Source organism: Callithrix jacchus, chromosome 7 (assembly GCF_049354715.1).
Source record: "Callithrix jacchus isolate 240 chromosome 7, calJac240_pri, whole genome shotgun sequence".
Classification (NCBI taxonomy): domain Eukaryota; kingdom Metazoa; phylum Chordata; class Mammalia; order Primates; family Cebidae; genus Callithrix; species Callithrix jacchus.
The window spans coordinates 48,178,893-48,206,036 of NC_133508.1; the positions used below are offsets into that span (position 1 = coordinate 48,178,893).

The following is a 27,144-nucleotide window of genomic DNA, read 5'->3' on the forward strand; positions in this document are numbered from 1 at the left end:
ATTTAACTTGAGTTCTTTTGGATTTATGTAGACTCATATATATTTTAGAATTTAAAGATAAATTTTGTCTCTCAAGCAAGATATTAAAACAATGCTCAGAATACTTGTCATTTCCTGAATTAGGTAATATTCATTTCACTCTTAAGCAATTTGGAGAGGAAAAGAAAAATAGCCAGAAAAAAGATGATAGTTGTTAGTCATGTGGGAAGAATCAAAGAGAATTTATTTATGTTCTGTAAAACTCAGTTTATACATATTTGCAAAAAATCCTCTTTAGGAGTCAAACTTTTTCCTCTAATATTTATTAATGTCATCTTTATCACTTAAAATTAACCATTCTCATTTTTAAAACTAAAAATGAAAAATCAATGTAGAGTCTATAAATTTAGCTTTACTGCTTTTTCAACTTTTTTCTTTTAAACATCCTGTTACAGCAAGCTTTTTTTCTCTATTCTTTTTTTTTTTTAATCAAGAAATGCTGAGTGTATGATAGAATACAGCAAGCTTTACTGCTTTTTGTTGCTAAGTTATCAAATAGGTGAGAGTTATAATGGGAGTAGTACTCATTTGTAGGTTAATAGAACTATATAAATCAGTGGCAACAGTTTGAAATTCAGAGGCCAAATTATTATGATTATTGTTGAAAGTTACTTTTTGGTTCCTTAGAAAGTGGCGGCTATACAGGCAAACCTTTAGTTTAGCCAGGTGTGGTGATGTGTGCCTATAGTCCCAGCAAAGGCAGGAGGATCACTTGAGTGCAGGTATTTGAGACCAGTTTGGGTCCCTGTCTCAAAAAACAAGCAAACAAAAACAACAACAAACTTTGGTCTAGAAGGCAAGGTACTATTTGTCAGTTGCAATTCCTTTAAAAAGCAAACAAACCCCTCTAGAAATATTTTTGTAACCACAGTGATTAAAAAGAGACTGTTAAGTGATGATATATTATCATTTACTAGACTATCTTGAACTACTCATCTATGAGTTGAGTTTTGTTTTGTTTTTTTAAGTGAAAGCAAGTTTATTAAAGTAAAGAAATAGGCTGGGTGTGGTGGCTCATGCCTGTAATCCCACACTTTGGGAGGCTGAGGCAGTTGGATCACCTGAGGTCAGTCACCTCAGCCAGACCAACATGGTGAAACCCTGCCTCTATTAAAAATACAAAAATTAACTGGATGTGGTGGCAGGTGCCTGTAATCCCAACTACTTGGGAGGCTGAGGCAAGAAAATCTCTTGAACCCAGGAGGCAGTGGTTGTAGTGAGCTGAGATTGCACCACTGCATTCCAGCCTGGGCAACAGAGCAAGATTCTGCCTTTTAACAACAACAAAAAAAAGCAAAGGAATAAAAAATCGTTACCCCATAGGCAGAGCAGCCGAGTATTTTCTTTTCCCAGCAATTTTTATCTCTCGAATAGAACTTCTTTCTAATCCCACTTATTATTTGGAATCTAAATTCAACATTGCTTTCACAGAGATTCATGTTGTCAAGATTTGCCTGTATTAGTTAAGAACTATACAAACAGCCCTTGAAATTACATTGTTGTGAAGTCAGGCTGCTGATTTAGGGCTAAGTAAGGTTTTTTGAAAAAGAGGGAAGGGTGCAAAGACAGCTGGAAAGACGGTTAAAGATCCCAAAGATACCTTTTAAAGTGGATCAATTTTATGTGACTAGAGTATAATCTTTGTGTTTTATGTGTTTATTAGAAGAGTTGTCACTTAAAGTGATATTCTTCAAATAGCTAAAAATATCCTAGGTTTTCTAGATAGAAAACATCTCTAAGTTGTACTTACTAAAATATGACTTGGGGAATTTTAAATTATATTTGGGAAGTATATTTGCCCAGCTTAATTTTTGTTCTGGTAATTTATTTCTCAAAATTTTGGAGGTGAGATATTTATTGATTTGTATGTGTGAAAAATAGAACACACCCACTATGAGGATCTTTTTTAAAAAAAAAAGGCTTCCTTGTTATCTGGATAACAAACTTTAATTGTACTATTGAAATGGATACATTTAACATGACAAAAAAGTAGCAAATCCTCTGCTCATGGAAAGATGAATTTCAAACCCTTTTGTCTTATAGAAAAATACCATTTGGTTGATTAAGAACTTACATGGTCTGCTCATACAGATTTTTAGCATTTTTAACATCATCCCTGTTTGATTGCTTCTTTTTCTACATTCTCATCTTCTAACTTTTTTCTAGGGCTGCTCTTTTTAGTAAAGCTAAACAAAACTTGGCGTCCTACAGCCTTACTAACCTTTGTTAATCCGCCTGCTCGTCACATCTTTCTATGGCATCTGTGCTCACTCATGGGGGAAAGAGATTCTGGAAGAAGCAACAGCAATAACCAAGGCAAATGTGGGGGAAGTGTCTGCATGGGTTGTTAGCATGATGTGTGGGGCCTAGGTTTTACTTCATTTTCTTTAGATAGTGGGGTTGTTAAGTCACGCCATTTGAATAATTTTGTGTGACCATAGGGTGAGAGACTCATCCCTGTTGTCAATCCTTCTAAGAAATTTGGTGGCAAATTTTATCACTTAAGCAGAAATTTGGATTAGGGACACCAAATAAACAAATCTTTGTATTAATAGAAATGTACATAGGTGTATATCTTAATAGATTTCCACATTGAGGGTTTTTTGTTTTGTTTTGTTTTTTAGTCTTTTTGGTTATATTTTTAAATTTGGTTAAGGCTTTTTTGCTTGCTTTTTTTAAAATTTAATTTTCCTTTTTTACATTTTAATTTTGGTTATTTTGGGGCCATTTTTTGATTTTGTTTTTTCAAAGGACGCGGATTCTGATAGCGGGGACGATTCTGACAAGAGGTCGTGTGAAGAGAGCTGGAAACTGATTACTTCTCTGAGAGAAAAGCTACCTCCCAGCAAGTTGCAAACCATTGTTAAAAAATGTGGCCTCCCCAGCAGTGGGAAGAAACGAGAACCAATTAAAATGTATCAGATACCCCAAAGAAGGCGCTTGAGTAAAGATTCCAAGTGGGTCACGATCTCAGATCTTAAAATTCAGGCTGTCAAAGAGATTTGCTATGAGGTTGCTCTCAATGACTTCAGGCACAGTCGACAGGAGATTGAAGCCCTGGCCATTGTCAAGATGAAGGAGCTTTGTGCCATGTATGGCAAGAAAGACCCCAATGAGCGGGACTCCTGGAGGGCAGTGGCCAGGGATGTCTGGGATACTGTCGGTGTTGGGGATGAGAAGATCGAAGACGTCATGGCCACTGGGAAAGGCGGCACTGATGTAGATGACCTCAAGGTTCATATAGACAAACTGGAAGATATTTTGCAAGAAGTCAAAAAGCAAAATAACATGAAAGATGAGGAGATAAAAGTCTTAAGAAATAAAATGCTCAAAATGGAGAAAGTCTTGCCACTGATTGGATCTCAGGAACAGAAAAGCCCAGGAAGCCTCAAAGCCAAGGAGCCTGTTGGTGCTGATATTAGTAGCACCTCTGACAATAATGTAAGTAAAGGAGACAGCGGAGAACTTGCAAAAGAAGAACGTGTTTCCCAGCTGATGAATGGGGATCCAGCTTTTAGACGTGGACGTCTGCGCTGGATGAGGCAAGAGCAAATTCGGTTTAAGAACTTGCAACAGCAGGAGATAACGAAGCAGCTTCGTCGACAGAATGTACCTCATAGGTTCATCCCTCCTGAGAACCGGAAGCCCCGCTTCCCCTTTAAGAGCAACCCTAAACACAGAAACTCTTGGAGTCCTGGGACACATATCATCATAACAGAAGATGAGGTTATAGAGCTTAGAATTCCAAAAGATGATGAAGCAAGGAAAGGGAATAAAGAAGAAAGTCAAGAAAAAGGGTGTAAAGGAGCTTTTAAGGATCCCCAGTTACCATGGGGCTCTCAAGGAATGAGAAGTCAGGATCATATCCAAGTTAGCAAGCAGCATGTTAATAATCAGCAACAGTCACCTCAACTACGTTGGAGAAGCAATTCTCTCAATAATGGCCAGCCGAAAAGTACGCGCTGCCAGGCATCTGCCTCCGTGGAGTCATTAAACTCCCACAGTGGCCACTCCACTGCTGATGTGCAGACTTTCCAGGCAAAGCGCCATATTCATCAACATCGTCAGTCTTACTGTAATTATAACACTGGAGGTCAGTTAGAGGGCAGTGCATCCACTTCCTATCAGAAGCCGACTGACAAACCCAGCCACTGTAGCCAGTTTATGACGCCTCCGCGGATGAGGAGACAGTTTTCAGCACCCAATCTCAAAGCTGGTCGAGAAACCACAGTATAAATCAGTTACTGGACAAACTTGAAATCATGGTGGAAGAATCAGACCGTATTAGCTTATGATTTGATTTGGTTCTACCTTTGACCTTGAGTTCTTATTATTTACATTATAAATATTAACTGGTTTTATATTGTTAAGGCAAAACACTGGTAAAAGTTTCAACACCTCCCTTTTGCTTGTATACCATAAATGGGCAGTTGCTGAAATTTTGGATAAAGAATCAAGAACTACTTTTTCTGAAACGTTCCTCCTTTTTTGGTGCCTAGAAAACTAATAAGTCTGTCTTACACAGACTTGTCCCATCTTAGTATAAGTTTGTTATGTTTTTATAATGCCTATAAATTAACCTGACATCCAGAAAGACCTGCCTCTTAGTTTATGCCTTCAAAAGGAGAATTTGATAAGCAGAATTAAATGTCCGTTATTTTCCATAAATGTTAGAAATTGGTTTAAAAATAACATGCAACTCTATGGACACAGCTTTGGATTTCTCATTCATGTCTGTTCCCTTATTTAAATACAATTAGAATCTTCATAAGCCAAAACTAAAGGTCTTCAAACGTATCTTCAAACATTATACATAGCTTTTCATCTTCCACGGAACTTCCACATCTTCTTTTATTCTGTACTTTACAAAAAAACTCGTATAATAGTTTTTTTCTTTTCAGTGTATCAGAATATGTATGAAATATGTCATACCAGAATCTGTAAATTGGCACTGTCTGGGATTCTGTCTGTGGTTTGTGTTTTGAAGTTCAGTGTGTCATTTGACACATATGCACACAAAGTGAATTATTCACCAAAATCATGCCAACAGAAATACCAACAAAAAACTTGCATAAGTGCTTTCAGCAGTGTATATAAGTTTTGTAAGGAGGATATTTGGCCTGAGAGGGAAGAGTTAGGACATGAGGACAAAGCTACAGCATATTGCTCTGTGGTGCTGCTTTTTTCCAATAGTTGATGAAATAGTGAAATAAAAGTTAACTTTGGTTGGGTTTGGAATAAAGGAGATGATATGTGATAAACTATTCTTTGATTAGCAGTAGTAATGCTTGTAGACCCTCAAACAAGAAGGCGAAGTCCTGATGAACATTTATTGTATCAATACCTCATTTTATTTGGTTGTGATCTCAGTTTGCCTCACTGGAAAATCCACTATGAAAGATGGGTTTTAATGGAAAGAAAAGAATCATCTTCTACATCGTTCCTTATCTCTTGAGTTGTCAAAAACATTTCTAAGAGGCAGTCTGAAGAGCCAGAGATGTCTGAAATTGCCTGACTTCATGTTATGGAAGATTCCTAAGATGAAATCATCTAGCAAACACTTGTCTTCCAAATGATGTGAAAACTACAACCAAGATAGCAGTTAGCATTCAAGGAAGCCTTAAAAATTGTGATTATGTTTTTTTTTTCCTTTGCATGCGGGCACTATGCTTTATTAGAACACATTATTTTTAATCATAGTATTTTTTCTTTGCCTCTAAGAAAATACTTAATGCACAGAAAGTTGCTTCCAGTTAACATTTTTTTTCCCTTAAAAAGAGAAGCTTTGAGAGGTATTTTTGCTTTCATAGCTAGAACAGTTGAAATCTTCAACTGAGGTTTTATGGCAGATTAGACATGGGTAAATGTCTGTAATGGGTTGACTTACCGAGATGACAATCTCCTGTGCCATTTGGTTTGAATGTACTTGATGGGCTACTTCAAATCAGTCACTTCAATGCGTCTTGTGTAAACCCAGTTGACCTTTCTCATTCCTCTTTAGACATAAATGTGCTATTTCTTTCTAGACACAATTTATTTTCTAAGATTAAAAACAGTCATTGCTAGGTGTGGTGGCACTCACCTACAGCCCCCAGCTACTCAGGAGGCTGAAGTAGGAGGATCACTAGATCCCAGGAGTTCTGGGCTGGGCTTGGTGCGCTATGCCAGTTGGGTGTCTGCACCAAGTTTGGCATCAATATGGGGATCTCCCTGAAGCAGGAAACCACAAGGTTGCCTAAGGAGGGGTGAATGTAGCCCAGGTCAGAAATGGAACAGGCCAAAACTCCCAGGCTGATCAGTAATGGGATCCTGCCTGTGAATAAACAGTGCACTGCAGCCTGGGAGACAGAGTGAGAACCTGTGTGTGTGTGTTTTTTTTTTAAGAGAATATTTATTATATTATTTGGGTTTCAACTCTGTAGCAAAAATGGGCTCTCATTTCCCTAACTTGAGATAACGTAGAGTAGGTCCATATATTTTCATTCTTACAGTGGTCTTTTAATCTTGTTATGGACAGATACCCTTGTTTCCCACTAAACCATAGGAGTGAGTGATTTACTCTCCACTGGTGATTAGGTAACACTGTAGAGTCTTGGGCATGGTGGCTCACACCTGTAAACCCAGCACTTTGGGAGGTCGAGGTGGATGGATCACAAGGTCAGGAGTTCAAGACCAGCCTGCAATATGGTGAAACCCAGTCTCTACTAAAAATACCAAAAAACTAGCCAGTCGTGGTGATGTGTGCCTGTAGTCCAGCTACTCAGGAGGCTGAGGCAAAAGAATTGCTTGAACCCAGGAGGCAGAGGTTGCATTGAACTGAGATTGTGCCACGATTCTCTAGCCTGGGCAATAAAGGGAGACTCTGTTTCCCTTTATTGGGAAAGAAAAAAAAAAAAACACTACAGAATGAAGAGTTATATAATATTTTCATTTACAACTGTGGATTGTGGTAAGGACTGTGTCCACAGTGATATTCCAAAGGATTGGGTTTATAATTTGTGCTTCATCTACTAATCCCAGGTATCCTCTTGTTGCTGAAATGTTGTTTAGATAGCTAAAGGATCCGTTAATTTCATAGATGACCAGGAAGAAATTAACCAAGGTTTTATGGACTGCTCTCTATGCCCCATGATGCATTTCTGAGCAAATGCTTATCCTAGAGAATAACTTTGTATGAATAAAATTGCTTAATTGAATCTTTTACTAAGTAACTAGTACCATCCTTTTGTGAACTCTTGGTATGGCATTTATTACTTTGTTTTTTTGTGTGTGTTGTTGTTGTTGTTTTGTGACAGTCTTGCTCTGTCACGCAGGCTGGATTACGGTGGCGTCATCTTGGCTGACTGCAACCTCTGCCTCCTGGGTTCAAGCAATTATCCTGTCTCAACCTCCTGAGTACCTGGGATTACAGGCGCATGCTACCATGCCTGGCTAGCTTTTGTATTTTTAGTACAGATGGGGTTTCACCATGTTGGCTGATGTGAGCCACCGTGCCCGGCCTGTTTGTTTAATGTGATTTCTCTCTAAGCTTAAATACCACAAGACCAAAGAGAAATGGTCATAATTAAACCATTGTTGTTGAGGTAGCCCTAGCTATTATTATAGCAAAGTGGGGAAAAAAGTGTTTATGCTATTGAAGTTATGTGATGGTCTGACAGTGGTAATATAGAAGAGTCCTAATTAATTGGTATAGTTTCATAAACCAGAATGGTATTACTTGGAGAGTTAAAGACATTCTCTTTAATAAATCCAAACCAAAGGGCATTTTATTTATTCCTGCTTCTAATTCCTTCTAGCCCAGTGAATTATTTCTCTTTTCATTAGTAATGTGGGGAATGGGAATTGTTTATTACATTGAAGTGACTTGAAGTGACCTTTTGTGCTTTAGGTACAGGTTGATGCTGAAAAACAAAACAAAACACTGAATTTGTCATACTTATGTCTGCATTAAAGGCTGTTTTACTACAGGAAGTTACATAGACTTCCTGAAGTTAGCTGCTGTGTCCCAGTGCCTTATTGGTCCATTGTAGACTCGCCTTAATGATTTGTACAAATGACTGGGCGGAGGGGATGCTGCCTGTGTCCTGGTGTACCTTAACAAAGGAGGCTTCTTAGGTGCAGTGCAAAACAAGCATTTGTTCTGTACTGTTAGAGCCAAAATTGTGAAAAGTGACACTCGTAATTGTCCAGTTTGTGTCATCTTTTTCAGATTTTAATATCTGTTCTAGATATTCTTAGCTTGAACCACTTTTGATTGTGAAATGTGTTAGTCGTTGTCCCATTATTACTGTAAAATGAAGTTTTGAATCTTCTTGTTAATGAACTGTGGATTTCCCCCTCAATTTCTTAAACAACAAAAAATGCTTGAAGATTGTCTTTGAGTGTAAGATCTGCCTTTTAAGAAAGGGAGTGTTAGTTTGTAATGTTAAAAAATAAAGACCTCATTCAATAAAGTCGAAGTCATCTTTTAAGAGTGTGATTTCTCTCTATGTGGGAAGAGGGAAAAGGAAAGCAAGGTAATGCTAACTAAACCTAGTTTTTGACTTCTGTTTATTGCTTTTCCATCTGAAGATGATTATAAATCAAATATTTAAAAAAATATGTCTACGTGAACTTGATTAGTTTTAAAGCTTTTGCTTTAGCTACACTTTTCTGTTTAACAAAATTCTACCTTAAACGGGATCTTTCAGCCCTATTTTATGCCACATTTCACTTACATAAACTATTTTCTCACAAAAGATGAATAAGGATATCACTTTCTGATTTGAGTTTACTCTAACCATGTTCTCAGTTTTTTCTTTACATAGTCTTGATTTGAATTCTTTTAAATGAAATGATTTATTTCCCTCTATATAGGTAGACACTAAATGTCTAAAAAGTTTTGAGTGACTCTGCAGCTTTTATTTCTCCTTTAACCGTTTTTTTTCACCCAGAGTATCAGTGGTACACTAGAGAGGAAGCAGAACAAAGAATATTTTTCTGGAGTGGACCAGTAGTCTCAATGAAAATTTGGACCTGGCATTATTTTTTAATACTTAAAAACAACATAATCATGTATCATAGGGTAGAATACAAAATCCACATGAGTTTTTAAATATGAAATCTGGAATTGGTCTGCTTCTGGCCTCATACCATTTCCCTTCAGGTACTTTGTATTCCTCTGCTACTGGAGAAACTGATGGAAAAGTTGCAATGTCCCTACCATTTACAGGGTGACACAGAAGATTAGTGTGATATGTACAGTGACTGTGACCACACAGTGCTGCTGGTGGTGAGGAGCAAAGTGTTGTTGAAGACTGGAGTATCATCTTGGGTGTGGATATTTTCCTTCCAGCTATTGCTTGCTAATTATAATCTGCCATTAGGAGCCAAGCATCTAATGTCTAAAACAGCCTAACAGGAAAACTCTGAATGGTGATACTGATTTTACCTTAAATATCACCTCCTCAGAGGTGCCCTACTTGTGCCACCATCATCTTTCATTGAGAGTACTGAAGTACCGTAACTTGTCTCTTTGCTTTTATTCTTGACTCCTATAATCCATTGTCCACATAGCAACCAACATCATCTTTTAAAAATATAAATCATGTCTTGTCAGTAGTCTCAGGTGCTTTGCATTGCATGAAAGATTCTGAGTCTTACTGTAGTCTCCAAGGCTTTACATGTTTTGGCTGCTTGGCCCCCACTCTTAACGCTTTCACTCTCACACTGCACTCTGGCTTTTCGTTCCTTGTACATGCCAAGTTTCTTCCCACCTCTGGACTCTTGCACTTCTCAAGCCTGGAGCCCATTTCTATCATGCTTCCCTCCCCTTCCAGACCTGAGCTCCTGAGCTCTTTCTGCCCAGCCCACCACACGTTGACTCACTGTTTTAATAATGATAGCCTGTAATTATCTTTTCTTTGTACTTGTTTGGTTCTTCCATGAGAACATAAACTCACCTAGAATAAATGCCATATCTGTCTTGTTCATTTTGCCAGTCATATAAATCTATTACCTGGAAGAGTGGTTCTCAAACGGTAATGTCCATTAAAATTTTGGGGGTCTTATGAGAACTCAGACTATTGGGCCTACCTCCAGAATTTCTGATGCACTAGGTCTGGGGCAAGACCTGATAAATTTGCATATCTGATAAATTCCCAGGTGATACTGATGCTGCTTGTCCAGTAACCACCTTTGATAACCAGTGATCTGGAATGAGGGCTTGATAAGCGTTTTCTGTAAAAGGCTAGATAGTAAATATTTTAGGGTTTGTGGACCACGTGGTCTTTTCTGTGAAACTGTTCCAACTCTATTATAGTAGGAAAGCAGCCATAGACAATATGGAAGTGAACAAGGGTGGCCGTGTTCCAGTCAAACTGTTTACAAAAACAGGCAGTTGACTGGATCTAGCCCGAAGGCCATAGTTTGCTGACCCCTGATCTAGAAGATAGCTACTTCTGATAAATATTCATCTAAAAGATCAGTATATGACTGTGTATGTGATCTAGAAGACAGATACATGCCAGATGCTGGGATAAGTGGTAAGTGACAAATACGTGGTCCTGGCCTCATGAAATTCTCAGAGTTAAGGAGGAAGACAGCTGTAGTAACCACACCAGTAGTGACTCAGTACATTGTGATGAGTGCCATGATGAAAAAATACAAGGTGCTCTGAAAGGTTTTAAGGTAGCCTCTCATTGCTCTTAGCTGACAATGTTTTTGTTTCACTAAGGAAAAAAGAAGCAATTAGAAGAAATTTCTTCTAGACCAAGCAATCAGAAGAAATTTCCTTCTAGACAAAGGGATTTTGTCTAGTTTTGCCTGCATGATCCATCCATACCTATACTGAGCTTTCTTTCCTGTTAGTGGATGAACTGCCCTTGATCCTCTCCCAGCCCAGTTCTTGTTCCCTGCATTCCATATCCTCTCAAGAACTTGTTGTACATTTACCCTCTTCTCTTTTGCATCATCAGTTTCTTTCCTTCTGGATTATTCCTGCCAGCATACAAACATGTCACCAGTTGCAAAAGGTTTTTTTTTTTGAAATGGAGTCTCACTCTGTCACGCAGGCTAGAGTGCAGTGGCACAATCTCAGCTCACTGCAACATCTGCCTCCCAGGATCAGTGATTCTCCTGCCTCCCAAGTAGCTGGGACTACAGGTGCATGCCACTATGCCCAGCTGATTTTTGTATTTTTAGTAGAGATAGGGTCTCACCATGTTGGCCAGGCTGATCTCGAACTCCTAACCTCAGGTGATCCACCTGTCTCAGCCTCTCAAAGTATTGATTACAGACGTGAGCCACTTCTGGCCCCATTTTTTCTTTTCATTATTACCTGTCCTCATTCCTGCTGGAACTCTTCTAGTCAGACTCTTGTTCCCCCCCTCACCACCAGAGCCGCTCTTATCAGGGTCCTCAAAGCTCTTCTTAATGACAGACTGAATACATTTTCTCAGTCCTTGTCTTACTGAATCTCTGGCATTTGACACTGTTGCCTACTCTTTACTTCATGGGATACTTCGCTTGGCGCCTTCTTTTCCTCCAGCCTTTCTAGCTGCTCCTTTATGGTTTCCGGCCACGGAACTTGGCTATTTCTATATCTTTGTCTGTTCCCCCTTCCATTTTTATACTGATGTTGAAGATAATGATAACTTATATATTGAACATGTATGACATGTATTAATACACATCAACCTTTGACATGTATTGACTCATCGAGTCCTCACAATACCCCTCTTCTGTGAGGTAGGTGTTACTTACTCCCTTTTTACATACTTCTCCAGAGTCACACAGCTATTCAGTAGGGGAGCCAGAGCCAGTCCCAGGGAGTCATTCTGTCTGCAGACCTCTGCCCTGCCTCACCTTCTGCTGACTCTCAGGTGTCCTCTCTCCAGCCTGGGCCCCTGCCCTGAGCTCTAGATGCTGATATACAACTACTGCCTGACATCCAGATCACTGGCAGGCGCCTTACATTTAAACCATCTGAACTGGAAAGTTAGCTCAGCTGAAGTTATCTTTAGTTTTTCTTTTTCTTCACGTCTCATGATCAGATCATCAGTAGGTCCTGTTTGCTCTCCCTGTAAAACATATCCTAACTCCATCTCTTTTCACCACCTTTGCTGCTAATACCCTAGTCAAAGCCACCACTATCTACCTTGGACACTGCTGTGACAGCCTCATGACTGTTCTTCTTGTTTCCACAGTTCCTCTGAAGTCCCACAGAGAATAATGTTTTTAAAACATATCCCAGCTCTAAACCACACAGTGGTTTCCATTAGAATAATATCCCCAGACCTTACCATGGTCTATAAGGCTCTCCTCACCCCATTTGCTACCTGACTACATCTGCTGCATCTCCTACCCTTCTCCCCACTCTCCCATTCCATCCACACAAGTTTTCTTGCTTTTCTTGAGATATGTGGTGCTCCTTTCCATTTCAAGACCTTGGTACTTGTTGTTATTACTTTGAATAGAAAACCCCCCACCAAAGACCTCTGCATGCTTGCTTAACCCTTCCCAGACTGCTTGGTTTAAAAGTCTGTCTCCGTTTCTTCTCCCTGGTAGCCTCTAACCTTACCTTTATCTTTCTCCATACCAGTACTCTCCACTAAAATCACAGTGTACGTTTTGTTTACTGTTTATCATCTCTGTCTCCCTTGTCAGTGGGACCCTTGTCTTATTGACCACTAGCATCTGGCACATAGTAGGAGCACAAAAGGTATTTGCTGAGTGGATGGCTGGATAATGGTTTAAAAGCATGGTCTGCATTGCCTGGGCTCAAGTCCCATTCTCAGCACTTGCTTAATCTCTTTCTTTCTCTTTAACATGAGGCTAACTATAGTACCATCTTTATTTTGGTGTTATGTTATTGTTGTTGTTTTTATTGAGACAGAGTCTCGCTCTGTCACCTATGCTGGAATGCAATGGCATGATCTCGACTCAGTGCAACCTCTGCCACCCAGGTTCAACCAATTCTCATGCTTCAGCCTCCCAAGTAGCTGGGACTGCAGGCACATGCCACCATGCCCAGCTAATTTGTTTGTATTTTTAGTAGAGACAGGTCTTGCCATGTTGGCCAGGCTGGTCTCGAACTTCTGACCTCAGGTGATCTGCCCACCTCAGCCTCCCAAAGGGCTGGGATTACAGGCATGAGCCACCGCGCCTGGCTTAGTACCATCTTTATAAGGTTATTGGGAAGATTGTAATAATTCATGTTTAACATTAACACTTCCAGATACAAAATAAGCTTAAAAACCAGGGTAGGTGGGTAGGAGAGAACATTCCAGAAGAGGGAACAGCCAGTGCTGTGCCTTTATAAATATGGGGCATATTTTGAACTAGTTAGGATTTCGTATAAACATAAATACCTACTGGAAAATATATTATCATCATCATCATTATTATTTTGAGACGGAGTTTCACTCTTGTTGCCCAGGCTGGAGTGCAGTATCATGATCTCGGCTCACTGCAACCTTTGCCCTTTGAATTCAAGCAATTCTCCTGCCTCAGCCTCCCGAGTAGCTGGGATTATAGGCATGCGCCACCATGCCCAGCTAATTCTGTATTATTAGTAGAGATGGGGTTTTACCAGTCGACCAGGCTGGTCTTGAACTCCTGACCTCAGGGGATCTACCCCGCCTCGGCCTCCCAAAGTGCTGGGATTACAGACATGAGCTACTGCTCCCAGCCAAAATACATTATGTGCCTTCCATAATTAGTTTTTATCAGGAAATGAATAGAACAATAGTATATGAATCTCATTAGCCATTTGTTGTGGGAAATGCCCTTTTTAAAAGTTCATAAGTAGCCTGTTTTGGGGAGAGGGCCAATTCAATAGATGATCTTGATATTTTGACTACCAATTGTGGTCAAAATGTAGTTAAAGTTTTTTGTTTGTTTGTTTTTTGCCTGTTGCTGTTGTTTTTGAGATGGGATCTCACTCATTGTAACCTCTTCTTCTTGGCTCATGTGATCCTCCTACCTTAGCCTCCAAGTAACTGGAACTACATATGCCCTCCACTATGCCCTGCTAATTTTTGTGTTTTTAGTAGAGGCAGGGTCTCACCATGTTGCCCAGACTGGTCTCAAACTCCTGTGCTCAAGTGATCCACTTGCCTCAGCCTCCCAAAGTGCTAGGATTACAGGCATGTACCACCACACTGGGCCCAGTTAAAGTTTTTAGATTTATAGGGCTATGGGAAATTTTTCATATTTGTTTTGGTTACTAAAGCACAGCCAGAGCTGTTGGGGAAGGTCATTCGCATAACTGTCAAAGTCGGAGGATTTTATGTTCATTGATAGTTTGACCAACCTGTCAACTTACTCTTGAAGAAATCCTCAAGATAAAGTATTAACATTTTTTTCTACCTGATGATTTTTAGATAAACCAGCAGTCTTTCTCTTTTTGCTAAAATAATTCCACGTAATATATAATTTTTTCCCCTACTCCTCAACTTTTTATTTTGAGATATTTTAAACAGAGAAGCTGAAAAAAATACTGGAATGAACTTTTGTATGCTTACACTAATAAATATTTTTCCTGAATCATAAGAAAATTATAGATACTATGACAGTTTCTTTCCATGCTTTTCTCCTAAAATCAAGAATTTTTTTTTTTTTTTTTTGAGACAGAGTCTTGCTTTGTCACCCAGGCTGGAGTGCAATGGCACGATCTTGGCTCACTGCAACTTCCACCTCCTGGGTTCAAGCGATTCTCCTGCCTCAGCTTCCCAAGTAGCTGGGACTACAGGCACCTGCCATCATGTCCAGCTAATTTTGTGTTTTTGTAGAGATGGAGTTTCACCATGTTGGCCAGGCTGGACTTGAACTCCTGACCTCAGGTGATCCACCATGCCCAGCCATGAATATTTTCTTAATACCACTGTGCCATCCAAGAAATTTAATTCTGATTTAATATTGATTCAATATTATGTCATATACAGTCCATTTTCAAATTCCCTAATTATTTCAAAAATATAAATGTTGGGAAAGGGAATTTTTTAATCCAAGATCCAGTCAAGGTTTATATATTTCATTTGTTTTTTTTTTTTTTTTTTTTTTTTTTTGAGACGGAGTGTCACTGTTGTTACCCAGACTGGAGTGCAGTGGCACGATCTCGGCTCACTGCAACCTCCGCCTTCTGGGTTCAAGCAATTCTTCTTCCTCAGCCTCCCAAGTAGCTGGGACTACAGGCACGCACCACCATGCCCAGCTAATTTTTTGTATTTTTAGTAGAGACGGGGTTTCACCTTGTTGACCAGGATGGTCTCGATCTCTTGACCTTGTGATCCACCCGTCTCGGCCTCCGAAAGTGCTGGGATTATAGGCGTGAGCCACCGCGCCCAGCCTGGTTATAATTTTTAAAATTTTTAATTCTTCTGGTATTTTTGAAGTGTCCATGCCATATTCTAACTTGTCTGATTGTTTCCTCAATATTAGATTCAGGTTAAACTTTTTTGTTAAGAATGCTATAAAGGGACGGGGTGCAGTGGCTCACATCTGTTAATCCCAGCACTTTGGGAGGCTGAGATGGGTGGATCACCTGAAGTCAGGAGTTCAAGACCAGCTTGGCCAACATGATGAAACCCCCTCCCTATTAAAAAATACAATTTTTTTTTTTTTTTTTAAAGACCGAGTCTCACCCTGTTACCCAGGCTGGAGTGCAATGGCATGATCTCGCCTCGTTGCAACCTCTGCCTCCTGGGTTCAGATGATTCTCCTGCCTCAGCCTCCTGAGTAGCTGGGATTACAGACACCCGTCACCATGCCCAGCTAATTTTTGTAATTTTTTTAGTAGAGAGGGGATTTCACCATGTTGGCCAGGCTGGTCTCAAACTCCCAAACTCAGGCGATCCACCCGCCTCGGCCTCCCAAAGTGCTGGGATTACAGGCATGAGCTACTGCACCTGACCTAAAAATGAAAAATTTAACTGCGTGTGGTGGTGCATACCTATAGTCCCAGCTACTCGGGAGGCTTAGGCAGGAGAATTGCTTGAACCCAGGAGGCAGAGGTTGCAGTGAGCTAAGACTGTGTCAGAGCAAAATTCCATCTCAAAAAAGAATGCTATAAAGGTGCTATGCATGGTGGCTCCCTCTTATAGTCCCAGTTACTTGGGAGGCTGAGACGGGAGGATCACTTGAGTCTGAGAGGTCAAGGTTATAGTGAGCTGTGATTGTACCATTGCACTCCAGCCTGGGTGACAGAAGGAGACCCTGTCTCTAAGAAAAAAGAAAAAGATTGCTATTATGGTGATGGTGTATTTCCCATTGCATCACATCAGTAGACATAAAATGTCAATTTCTCCTATTATTGATAATGTTAAAATTTTGTAAATTTGGTTAATGTGATGTTTCCCAGCTCTCTCCATTGTAAATATATAATTTCCCTTCTTATTAATAGATATCTGGGCATGGACTTTGGATCATATTCATATTGTTTTCCATGCTGTTACTCAATTATTTTAGCTTTTTGTTGTTTGTTGTTTTTGAGATGGGGGTCTTTTGCTCTGTGGCCCAGGCTAGAGTACAGTGTCACAATTACAGCTCACTGCAGCCTCCACCTCCTGGGCTCAAGTGATCCTCCTACCTTAGCCTTTTGAGTAGCTGGGACTACAGGTGTGTGCCACCATGCTTGGCTAATTTTTGTATAATTTTTGCAGACATGGAGTTTGGCCATGTTGCCCAGGCCAGTCTGGAACTCCTGGGATCAAGCAGTTCACCTGCCTCAGCCTCCCAGAGTGCAATGATTATAGGCATTGAGTCACTGTGCTTGGCCTATTTTAGCATTTATTAATGATCCTTGCTTGATTCAGTTATTACATCTGGGGTTGCAATATGGTGATTTTCCAGTTGTCATTTTTCTGCATTTATTAGCTACCTTTTTTTTGTTTTTGTTTTTCAGATGGGATCTTGCTATGTTACCCAGGCTGGAGTAGCTATTCACAGGCCTGATCATGAGGCATGGCAGCTCACACCTATAATTCCAGTACTTTGGGAGGCCAGTAACTGCCTCAGCCTCAGCCTCCTAAGTAGCTGAAATTAAAGGTGCATGCCTATGCCTGGTAATTAGCTAGCTTTTTAAAAAATTTTATTTAAAGAAAAGAGCTTCCCCTTTTTCTCTCCTTCTTTCAGTATCACCAAGAAGTCATGAATTCTTTGTATATTCAGTGTATTATGTTATTTTACTGTTGATTTATTAGCCAGTGGGATCCTGTGTCCTTTTGAGATAGCCCCAGTAGTGTTTGAGTTCTTCTGTCCTTTCTGACACAAAATGTTTCAGACTCACCTTGTACTTTCCTTGCTTCAAGGAAGCAGCTAATTTTTTCAAGGAGCCCTGGTTCCTTTTAGTGGCAATGGTATTTGGAAACCAAGATCTAATTGCTAAGTATACTTAAAAAATAACCTTTAAGAAAAAAACATTGCTTGAGGCTGGGAGCAGTGGCTCACACCTATAATCCCAGCACTTTGGGAGGGTGAGGCAGGTGGATCATGAGGTCAAGAGTTTCAGACCAGCCTGGCCAAATTAGTGAAACCCCTTCTCTACTAAAAATACAAAAAAATTAGCCGGTTGTGGTGGCGCACCCCTGTAGTTCCAGCTACTCAGGTGGCTGAGGCAGGAGAATTGCTTGAACCTGGGAAGCATGAGGTTGCGATGAGCTGAGGTTGCACCACTGCACTCCATCCTGCCCAGCCTAGTCAACAGAGGAAGACTCCATCTTAAAAAAAAAAAAAAGCATTGTCTGACATTTTGATAGTGTATTACCATGTAAGAGGGCTTTCACATGTTTTTAAAACGGTTCACCTATTGGTCCTTCCTCTAGTAATGCACGGTAGGCAGGTCGAATGCTACAATCTTCATTTAAAGATGAAGAAAGTGAGGTTTAGAGAGGATTTAACGTTCTCAGAATTCTAAGGCTAGTAGAACAGTTTGCAGGACCCAAACCCAAGCCTTTTACTTGTTTAATTTTTTTCTTCATTTTTTCTTTTTTTTTTTCATAATAGGTAGTCTCCTAAAAAGTGTGTTTAGATATCTAGTAATGCTATGTAGTTGGCTCTTGATCTTGGTCACTGCTAGCCCATCTCGAGAGAACACTTCCTTTGTGAAACTAACTGACAAATGACCAGAACCATAGAGGATTTTTGCATCCTTCTGAGCATTACTTTGGGAGCTTCTTTTGTAATGGAGCTTACTAAAGGGCTTTCAGCACTGCTTTGTGATGCATGGAATGTTTGATGTGGGACTTGGAGAGCTCTGTTTGGAAGCAGTGTATGGTCATACTTACACCCTTTGTCTCATGACAGACTGTAATTGGGTCACTGCTAGGGAACCAAAAGAAGAAGAAGGAAACCTTGGCAGTAAATCCTAAAATGTTATGCTTATGCTATAATTTAGTATTTCACTGTTTGAAGGTCTCTTTCTTAATCCTGCTTGTTTTATTTTCACTAAAATTCGAGTTTTGCAAATTAATAACCTAAGGAAACTTTTTAGACATTTGTCCCCTAATCTCTCCCCACTCACCATGAGATTTTAATACCTCAGATATACTACATATCTGTACACTGTATATATTTGTGCTTTATATATTAAAAGAGCTAAGATGTTTTTCATCCTCTGAGAACCATTTTTTGGCCTCTTTGGGAGTGATATTTCCTTTATTCAGAAATACATGAAGTAGATGGTAAAATGAAGGATAAATTTTATTTGTATTATAATAATTCATCTTTTTTTTTTGAGACGGAATCTCTGTCTCCAGGCTGGAGTGCAGTGGCATGATCTCAGCTCACTACAACCTCTGCCTCCCTGGTTCAAGTGATTTTCCTGCCTCATCCTCCCAAGTAGCTGGGATTACAGGCGCGCGTCACCACACCCAGCTGCTTTTTGTATTTTTAGTAGAGATGGGGGTTTCACAGTGTTGGCCTGGCAGGTCTGGAACTCCTGACCTGAGGTGATCTGCCCACCTCAGCCTCCCAAAGTGCTGGATTACAGGTGTGAGCCACACCTGGCCAATAATCCATCTTATAATTGAGTATTGAAAATAAAGTGTCTTACTTGAATAACTAAATACAGTCTATAAATTATTTCAGTTCTAATAGCACTATGAGATTTTGGTTACCTGAAGGCTAAACTCATCCTACTGATCAAAGATAGTAATTTTTCACCGATAGGAAGCACCAAAGTCTACAATCTTAATTTCTTTTTCCTTCCAAAGAGTTAGGTAATTGAGATTTTTGGTGATACTGATGAATTTAATCATTTTCAATGTTACTTTTCTCTGGAACTTATTGATGTGTAAGATATTACTTGAATATAACAAATTTAAGATATATATACATATACATATATATATATATACACATAGAAATTTCGCCTAAAAATTCCCCCTTTCTCCTACCACTACCCCAGATAAAGAATGGAGTCTTTGAGGGAGTAGAAACATATACTGTAGTGAGTTTTTTATCTTTTTAGCATTTATCCATTACCCACCATCTTGTGTGCTTTGTGAGTTTTTTTCTAAACCTTTCTCTGTATGTCTTTTTATTATTGTTTTCTGCCTTTGTCTCTTTTCTTTGTCCTTTGCTTGCTGTACTTACCCCAATATTCCTTCCATCTCTTTTTCTGCCCTCTTATTTCTTCTCTCTCCTACTTGTTGTCTCCTTTCTTTTCATTCAGGACTATGAGAGTAAATTGCAGGCCTTGCAGAAGCAGGTTGAAACCCGATCCCTAGCCGCAGAAACAACTGAAGAGGAGGAAGAGGAGGAAGAAGGTGAAATCTAGAGACAGAAACTTTCCTTTGTATATCTTTTTGGAGCTATATTATCAAATTAGTCATTTATGCATAATCAAAGCTGGATTCCTCATAGTGGGCCCTATCATTTATTGAAATTTTACTGAGCCCGTTTATTGATGATTTAATAGATGTGCAGTATTGAGAATCCAGGCTGTATTTTATGAGGTGGGGATGGGGGTAATAGTGTTCTTAGACCTTCACAAGGTTTCTGAACACATCTTCATATAAATGTCTTAGAAAGTTGCAGGGCACAGTGGCTCACACCTGTAATCCAGCACTTTGGGCGGCCAAGGTGGGGGCATCACTTGAGGTCAGGAGTTCAAGACCAGCCTGGCCAACATGGTGAAACCCCATCTCTACTAAAAATTCAAAAATTAGCCAGGCATGGTGGTGCATGCCTATAATTCCAGCTTCTTGGGAGACTGAGGCAGGAAAATTGCTAAAACCTGGGAGGTAGAGGTTGCAGAGATCACACCATTGTACTCCAGCCTGGGCAGCAAGATCGAAATTAGCCAGTCATGGTGGTGTGCACCTGTAGTCCTAGCTACTTGGGAAGCTGAGGCAGGAGAATCACTTGAACCAGGGAGGCAGACATTGCAGTGAGCCACGATTGTGCCGCTGCACTCCAGCCTGGGCAACAAAGTGAGACTCTGTCTCAAAAAAAGAAAGTTTACATGTACTGCCTCATATTGCTGTAGATGTGATGTTTTTATATATAAATTACAAATAAATAATAGAGCTTAATCTTTGTTAAGACAGTCTGTTCAATTTGCTGGCTAATGTCAGATTTCCAAGTGAGGACTTTGGAATGTGTCAGTGTACTTTGAAGCCATTTCTGGCAAATTTCTAATCATATTGCTTAGTCACGTTTGCCTATGTTAGGTTTTCCAGCCTTTCTTAGCTGGGTTAGGGCTTTTCATTGTTACTTATTGCCTTATAATGCAGTATGAACACTTACCACACTTCATTTTCCACCCGACCTCTTGGCAGTCTCAAAGCTTCAAACTAACTTTGAAGAAACTCTTAATTCATGTATCAAATTTCTTATTTATTTATTCATTTTTGAGGCAGAGTTTTGCTCTTGTCACCCAGGCTAGAGTGCAAAGGCGCAGTCTTGGCTTATTGCATCCTCCACCTCCTGGTCCAAGCGATTCTCTTGCCTCAGCCTCCTGAGCAGTTGGGATTACAGGCATGCGCCTCTGCACCTGGCTAATTTTGTGTTTTTAGTAGAGACAGGGTTTCACAATGTTGGTCAGGCTGTTCTCAAACCTGCCATGGCCTCCCAAAGTGTTGGGATAACAGGCGTGAGCCACTGAACCCAGCTAATTTCTTATTTGTAAATAAGTGAAATGGTACCTTTTTTCTCTCTGTAGTAGAACAAAAAAAGAGAAATATATGAAGTCATACAGTATATCAGGGGTCAGAGGTCAGGAGTTTGTCTTTCTTTTTTTGAGACAGAGTCTCACTTTGTCACCCAGCCTTGAGTGCAGTGGTGCAATCTTGGCTCACTGCAGCCTCTGCCTCCCAGGTTCAAGCAATTCTCATGTCTCAGCCTCCTGAGTAACTGGGACTACAGGCACACGCCATCACGCCTGACTGATTTGTGTATTTTTAGTAGAGATGAAGTTTCACCATGTTGGCCAGGCTGGCCTCAAACCCCTGACCTCAGGTTATCTGCCCATCTCCGCCTCCCAAAGTGTTGGGATTATAGATGTGAGCCACTGTGCCTAGCCAGGAGTTGTTTTTTTTGTTTTTTGTTTTTTTTAAGAAAGAGTTTTGTTGTTGTTGCCCAGGCTGGAGTGCAATAGTGTTATCTCGGCTCACTGCAACCTCTGCCTCCTGGGTTCAAGTGATTCTCCTGCCTCAGCCTCCCAAGTAGCTGGGATTACAGGCATACACCACCACACACAGCTGATTTTGTATTTTTAGTAGAGATGGGGTTTCTCCTTGTGGTCAGGCTGGTCTTGAATTCCTGACCTCAGGTGATCCACCTGCCTTGGCCTCTCAAAAAGTGCTGGGATTACAGGTGTGAGCCACCGCACCCAGCCCAGGAGTATTTTTTTTTATTGTTGCCATATGTTATAATAATAATAATCTTTTTTTTACTCCAAGAATATTATGAAGTTGTCAAGAAAGAATAATATCTTTTTTTTTTTTAAGAAAAATGTATTTCTTTGATGTACTATTTTAAATAAATTCAAAAGTAGGATTTTTTTTTTGGTTTTTGGTTTTTGTTTTGTTTTTCGTTTTTTTTTAGTAAAGACGGGGTTTTTCCATGTTGGTCAGGCTGGTCTCAAACTCCTGACCTCAGGTGATCTGCCCACCTCAGCCTCTTAAAGTGCTAGGATTACAGGTGTGAGCCACTGTGCCCGGCCAAAAGTAGGATTTTTAAAGGTTTTCTGAAATGTATATATTGCTTTCCTAATATCAAAAGAATTTAGTAAGCTTTACTAAAAAGAAGAGAAAACAAAAACAGCTGAATTCAGAGAAATTAGAAAACACCATCTTGGTAAAAGAGATAGGCTAGAAGAGAGATGTAATTTTTATGTAATTGTAAGATTGCTATTAAATATGCATCATTCATTCTTTCAGTTTCTTGGACACAGCATGAATTTGAGTTGGCTCAATGGGCCTTCCGGAAATGGAAGTCTCACCAGTTTACTTCATTACGGGACTTACTCTGGGGCAATGCCGTGTACCTAAAGGAGGCCAATGCCATCAGTGTGGAACTGAAAAAGAAGGTATGGAGCAGGAGAACACAGGAGATCTGGAGGCAAAGCTGAGCCTGCTGTGGGTGCATCTGGGCCCTCACCTTGAACTAACCTTTCCTTTGGGGGAACTCGGCTGCTTTGTGCTATAAAACAGCTTTATATATGTCTTTATTTAATATATGTGCCTGGAATATAATAGGTACTAATTAAATTTTTATTAAATAAAATTTAAAAAAAACCAGATGTTTTCTAGCTTATTTTGCAAGTAAGGAGACTGTATTCCTAACAAGAACCGGAGAAACATAGTAGTAGAAAAATGCTTCTCTTGGGTTTCTGAATAATTTTAATTTTCTTCTGCTTTTCTGCCGTTAAGTTTGCACCTCTAAGTTTGGTATGCCCCTTTGCCACTGATCTGCTCCTCCTCTAGGGTCTGAGAGGCACTGTTGTGTAGTGGACAAGCACGTGCACTCTGGACCCAGATAGTCCAAGTTCCAGCCCCAGCTCCACGAGTGGTGTTGACCCCAGAGGCCCTGTGCCTCCATTCCCCATCTACATAATGGTATTGGCAACAATATCTGGCACCAAGGGATTTTGTGAGGAATGAAAATGGGGCATAAAGCACTTAAAATAGTGCCTGGCATGGTAAAAGGCAATAAATGTTACTCATTTTTGTAAGTATTAACAAAACTTCACACCAAACCATAGATTCCGTCTTCTGTATGCCCCAATGTTTATCAGTTTCTTCACTGCTAAGATTACAGTGGAAGACCATATTGTGTAGTAGGTAAGAGCACAGACTGCCTGACTTTGGGGAAATTAATTTCTTCTCATAGAACTAAATTATAGTTCTAGGGAATAAGATCTTCATTCATACTCTCGGCAACTTTTCTCATTTTATAATTATTTATTAACCACTCCTCTCCACAAGTAGATTAAAGGAAGTAACTGTCATTTTTTCTTACTGCTATGCATAGCATTTAATATTAAGTAATAATTTGTTTAATAATAATTTCTTGGTGAAAATATAGGTGGTAGTGAGAAATAAATGACGCGATGTTGTGAAGCACTTACCTTATAATAAACACTTTTTTTTGAGACAGGACCTGGCTGTCGCCCAGGCTAGAGTGTAGTGGCATAATTATGGCTCACTGCAGCCTCCACATCCTGGGCTTAGTTTGTAGAGACAGGGTGTCACTGTGTTTCCTACACTGGTTCCACATTCCTGGGCTAAGCTTCCAAAGTGCTGGGATTATAGATGTGAACTTTGATGTCCCACCTAAAAAACGCTTTTAAGAGCAGTAGTTGTAACTCTCTGAATTTAAAATGGGAAACCTTGCTGTGTTTCCATCCTCTCTCATTAGTAAGGGATTAGATGTGCATTTTGTGGTCCACCTTTTGATCTCTGGTGTAAGTTCTATAAAAGGCTTCATTCAGTCAATCAAAATATATTTATCAAAATTTTAGCCCGGGTGTGGTTTCCACCTGTGATCTGAGCCCTTTGGGAGGCCAAGGCTGGTGGATCTCGAACTCAGGAGTTCTAGACCAGCCTGCGCAACATGGTGAAATCCCATCTCTACAAAAAATACCAAAAATTAGCTGGGCTGGTAATATATGCCTGTAGTCCCAGGTACACAGGAGGCTGAGGTGGGAAGATCACATGAGCCTAGGACTGGAGGCTACAGTGATCTGTGATTACACCACTGCACCCAGCCTGACAGAGTGACAGAGTACAACCCTGTCCCTCTTGTGGCTCCCCTCAAAAAGATCTTAGTTTGAAGTTAGGGTTATTCCCCATGACTGCTAACAGGTGGCCTTATTTTTCAGTTAGTCACAAGATATTTATTGAGCACATACAACACATTCAACCTCTTTTGCATTGGGCATGATTGTATTGTCTCATCTCTGAAGCTTGCTTGATGAAAACCATTTGTCAATGGTTTATTCTTTCCTTTCAGGTGCAGTTTCAGTTTGTTCTGCTGACTGACACACTGTACTCCCCTTTGCCTCCTGAATTACTTCCCACTGAGATGGAAAAAACTTATGAGGACAGGCCTTTCCCTCGCACAGTGGTAGCAGTAGAAGTCCAGGATTTGAAGAATGGAGCAACACACTATTGGTCTTTGGAGAAACTCAAGTATGAAAACATTCATAAAGGCTGATTGTTTTATTTAGGGAGAAACAATGACTTGCTTAAGTAGGCTCCCTCAAACTCTCCTCTCTGAGGACACCGTTGCTTACTTCCTTGTACTTTCTTTTCATTTGTTTTTCTTTTTTCACCCAAATCTTATCTTGAAACTTCCTTGAACTTTGTAAGTGCTGTTGCTGGCCAATGATATTACCATCCGTTTTCTTTTAAGTGAATGAATTGTACTCCTCATACACCTCTGACATTTGTAGATATTTTAATTTACCCTCCGTAGACCCTCTTTTAAATTTTAAATATTCCAATTTCATGATATTTCCATTTCAGATCTGGAACTTACTCATCTTTTCTATCCTGGACCTCAGGATGATCAATACTAAATATGGAAGTTATAGCTTCTTTTACATTTAAGATGAGATATTTCCCCGTCTCAGTGTATTTAAGATGCCATGTACAGTTGACTTACAGTATTCCCCTTTGTGACTTTTCACTCAGTAGAGGATAGGTGGCCATTCTTGACTTTTGAGGGCTTATCTCTAGACTCACACACTTGGGATACTAAGTGTTGGTTTCTATACTTTTGGCCTTCATTCTTTTCAAATAACATTAAAGAGTGGGAGTAACTTTTTTTTTATTTTGAAGAAAATCTTGCATGGAGGATCCTTCCAAAGTTTAGTGTAGTCTCATTATATTAACCCAATGTGCTTTGTGTGTGCTAAATAGGCAGAGGCTGGATTTGATGCGAGAGATGTATGATAGGGCAGGGGAGATGGCCTCCAGTGCCCAAGATGAAAGCGAGACCACTGTGACTGGCAGCGATCCCTTCTATGATCGGTTCCACTGGTTCAAACTTGTGGGAAGGTATGTGATGATTTTGTTGATGTCTTCTTTTAAAAATAATGAATAGTTTTATTTTAAGTGTTTAAAACCTGAGCAGATACTATAAAAAGTTAAGAGGAAAAAAAAGAGGGTAAGAAGGCATCTGTAATCTTAAATACTTATAACCACTGTGTCATTTGGTATATTTCCTGTCATATACTCAGTGGGGATATTTGTTTTGAGTCTCAAACTTTCAGTCAAAGTGTTTGAGTCTTCCCTGACTTTAAACTTACAAAATGTTCTGCAACTGATAAAGATAAATTTAAAAGGAAAAGAAAACTTGTACACAGTTTAAATTCATAGTACGGCTTATCAGACACACTCTCTTCATGATTTAATTTGTTCTTCCTTTTTTTTAAAAAAAAAAAGTAATTCATCTCACTTTAGTCATTGCAAGGGTGAATTCATTGTACTTTGGTAGTCTCCTTCAGCCTCATTTTTTATACATTATTTTCAGCACTTAATGAAAGCACATAGTGCCTCTGTGAGTCCATGTTGAGTGAAGTTCTTAAAAGGTTTCGAATTTTCAAAGCAGGGAAATTTAAGTTTTGAGCTTATGATTTCAGAATTTGAATTGCTTTTCAACTGCAAAAAACCCTGTAATAGTTTTTAAAGAGGCTGGGTAAAAAGGAGTTGCTGAAGTCATAGGATGTTGTGGAAATGAAGTAAATCTTTTCCACTTTACTCTGATAGCAAAATAGTTTTTCAAAGAGATGAATTGGCCAAACGCATCTTAACCTTAGCACAGCACGTGCTGCTTTGTCATATACCATTTCATTCATTTTGTTTTCTGCTCCAAGATGATGTCAGAATTTCAGTAAAGATTGAAAGCCTTCTTATTTCACTTTGATGTTGAGTGGGTTCTTTGAGGCCTAGATGCTGATCTTTTATGGGAACTGGAGAATGTAAACGTGTTATAACACCATATTTACCTAGGATGGTCTACTCATATGTTTGCTTTGCCTTTTTCATTCTAAGGATCAGTCCTTACATAACTTTTTCAAACTGCCCTTGTTCCCTTTCACCTGACCCAAATGATTTATGCTTATTTTATCGTTTTGCTTTTCCATTTGCTTTTATTGTGTTGATTCCCCAGTGGATTCTGTCCTGTTGGCACCTATTGCTTCCTGTTTAACCAACTATTCCTCTCTCCCTGGCTGTGTTAATTGGCGTCTTACCTGGTGTCTAGCTCCCCCATTTTCCACGGCTGTGTGAATGAGCGCCTTGCCGACCGCACACCCTCCCCCACTTTTTCCACGGCCGATTCCGACATCACTGAGCTGGCTGACGAGCAGCAAGATGAGATGGAGGATTTTGATGATGAGGCATTCGTGGATGACGCCGGCTCTGACGCAGGGACGGAGGAGGGATCAGATCTCTTCAGTGATGGGCATGACCCGTTTTACGACCGATCCCCTTGGTTCATTTTAGTGGGAAGGTTGGTGAGGTTATTGTGAGAAAGGCAAAAAGGGACCAGCTCTTACTCTGAAGGCCTCCCTGCCTGTGCAATTTTGGGTAACCTTGCATTAGCCAATTAAACTCATGAATGCTCTTTTCCAAGTTCTCCAATACTTCAAGCTCTTTATCAATGCTGACCTGGCTG

The 27,144-nt window shown here is 39.9% G+C and overlaps 1 protein-coding gene across 50 annotated transcripts in view; it reads left to right on the forward strand.

Annotated features, from left to right (window-relative positions):
* Window positions 1-27,144, forward strand: part of KIF1B (kinesin family member 1B) — a 182,199-nt gene that overhangs the window by 93,124 nt on the left and 61,931 nt on the right. For 31 of the 50 annotated variants that reach the window (XM_035307669.3, XM_035307670.3, XM_035307673.3 and 28 more), the window contains 5 exons: window positions 19,691-19,784; window positions 22,401-22,549; window positions 24,475-24,653; window positions 25,386-25,523; window positions 26,731-26,979. In XM_035307669.3, the coding sequence (XP_035163560.1) occupies window positions 19,691-19,784; window positions 22,401-22,549; window positions 24,475-24,653; window positions 25,386-25,523; window positions 26,731-26,979 (809 nt within the window). Of the gene's footprint in view, window positions 1-2,790; window positions 8,493-19,690; window positions 19,785-22,400; window positions 22,550-24,474; window positions 24,654-25,385; window positions 25,524-26,730; window positions 26,980-27,144 lie in introns of those variants that run through there. The other 19 variants (XM_035307688.3, XM_078330353.1, XM_078330352.1 and 16 more) reach the window with 2 other exon arrangements.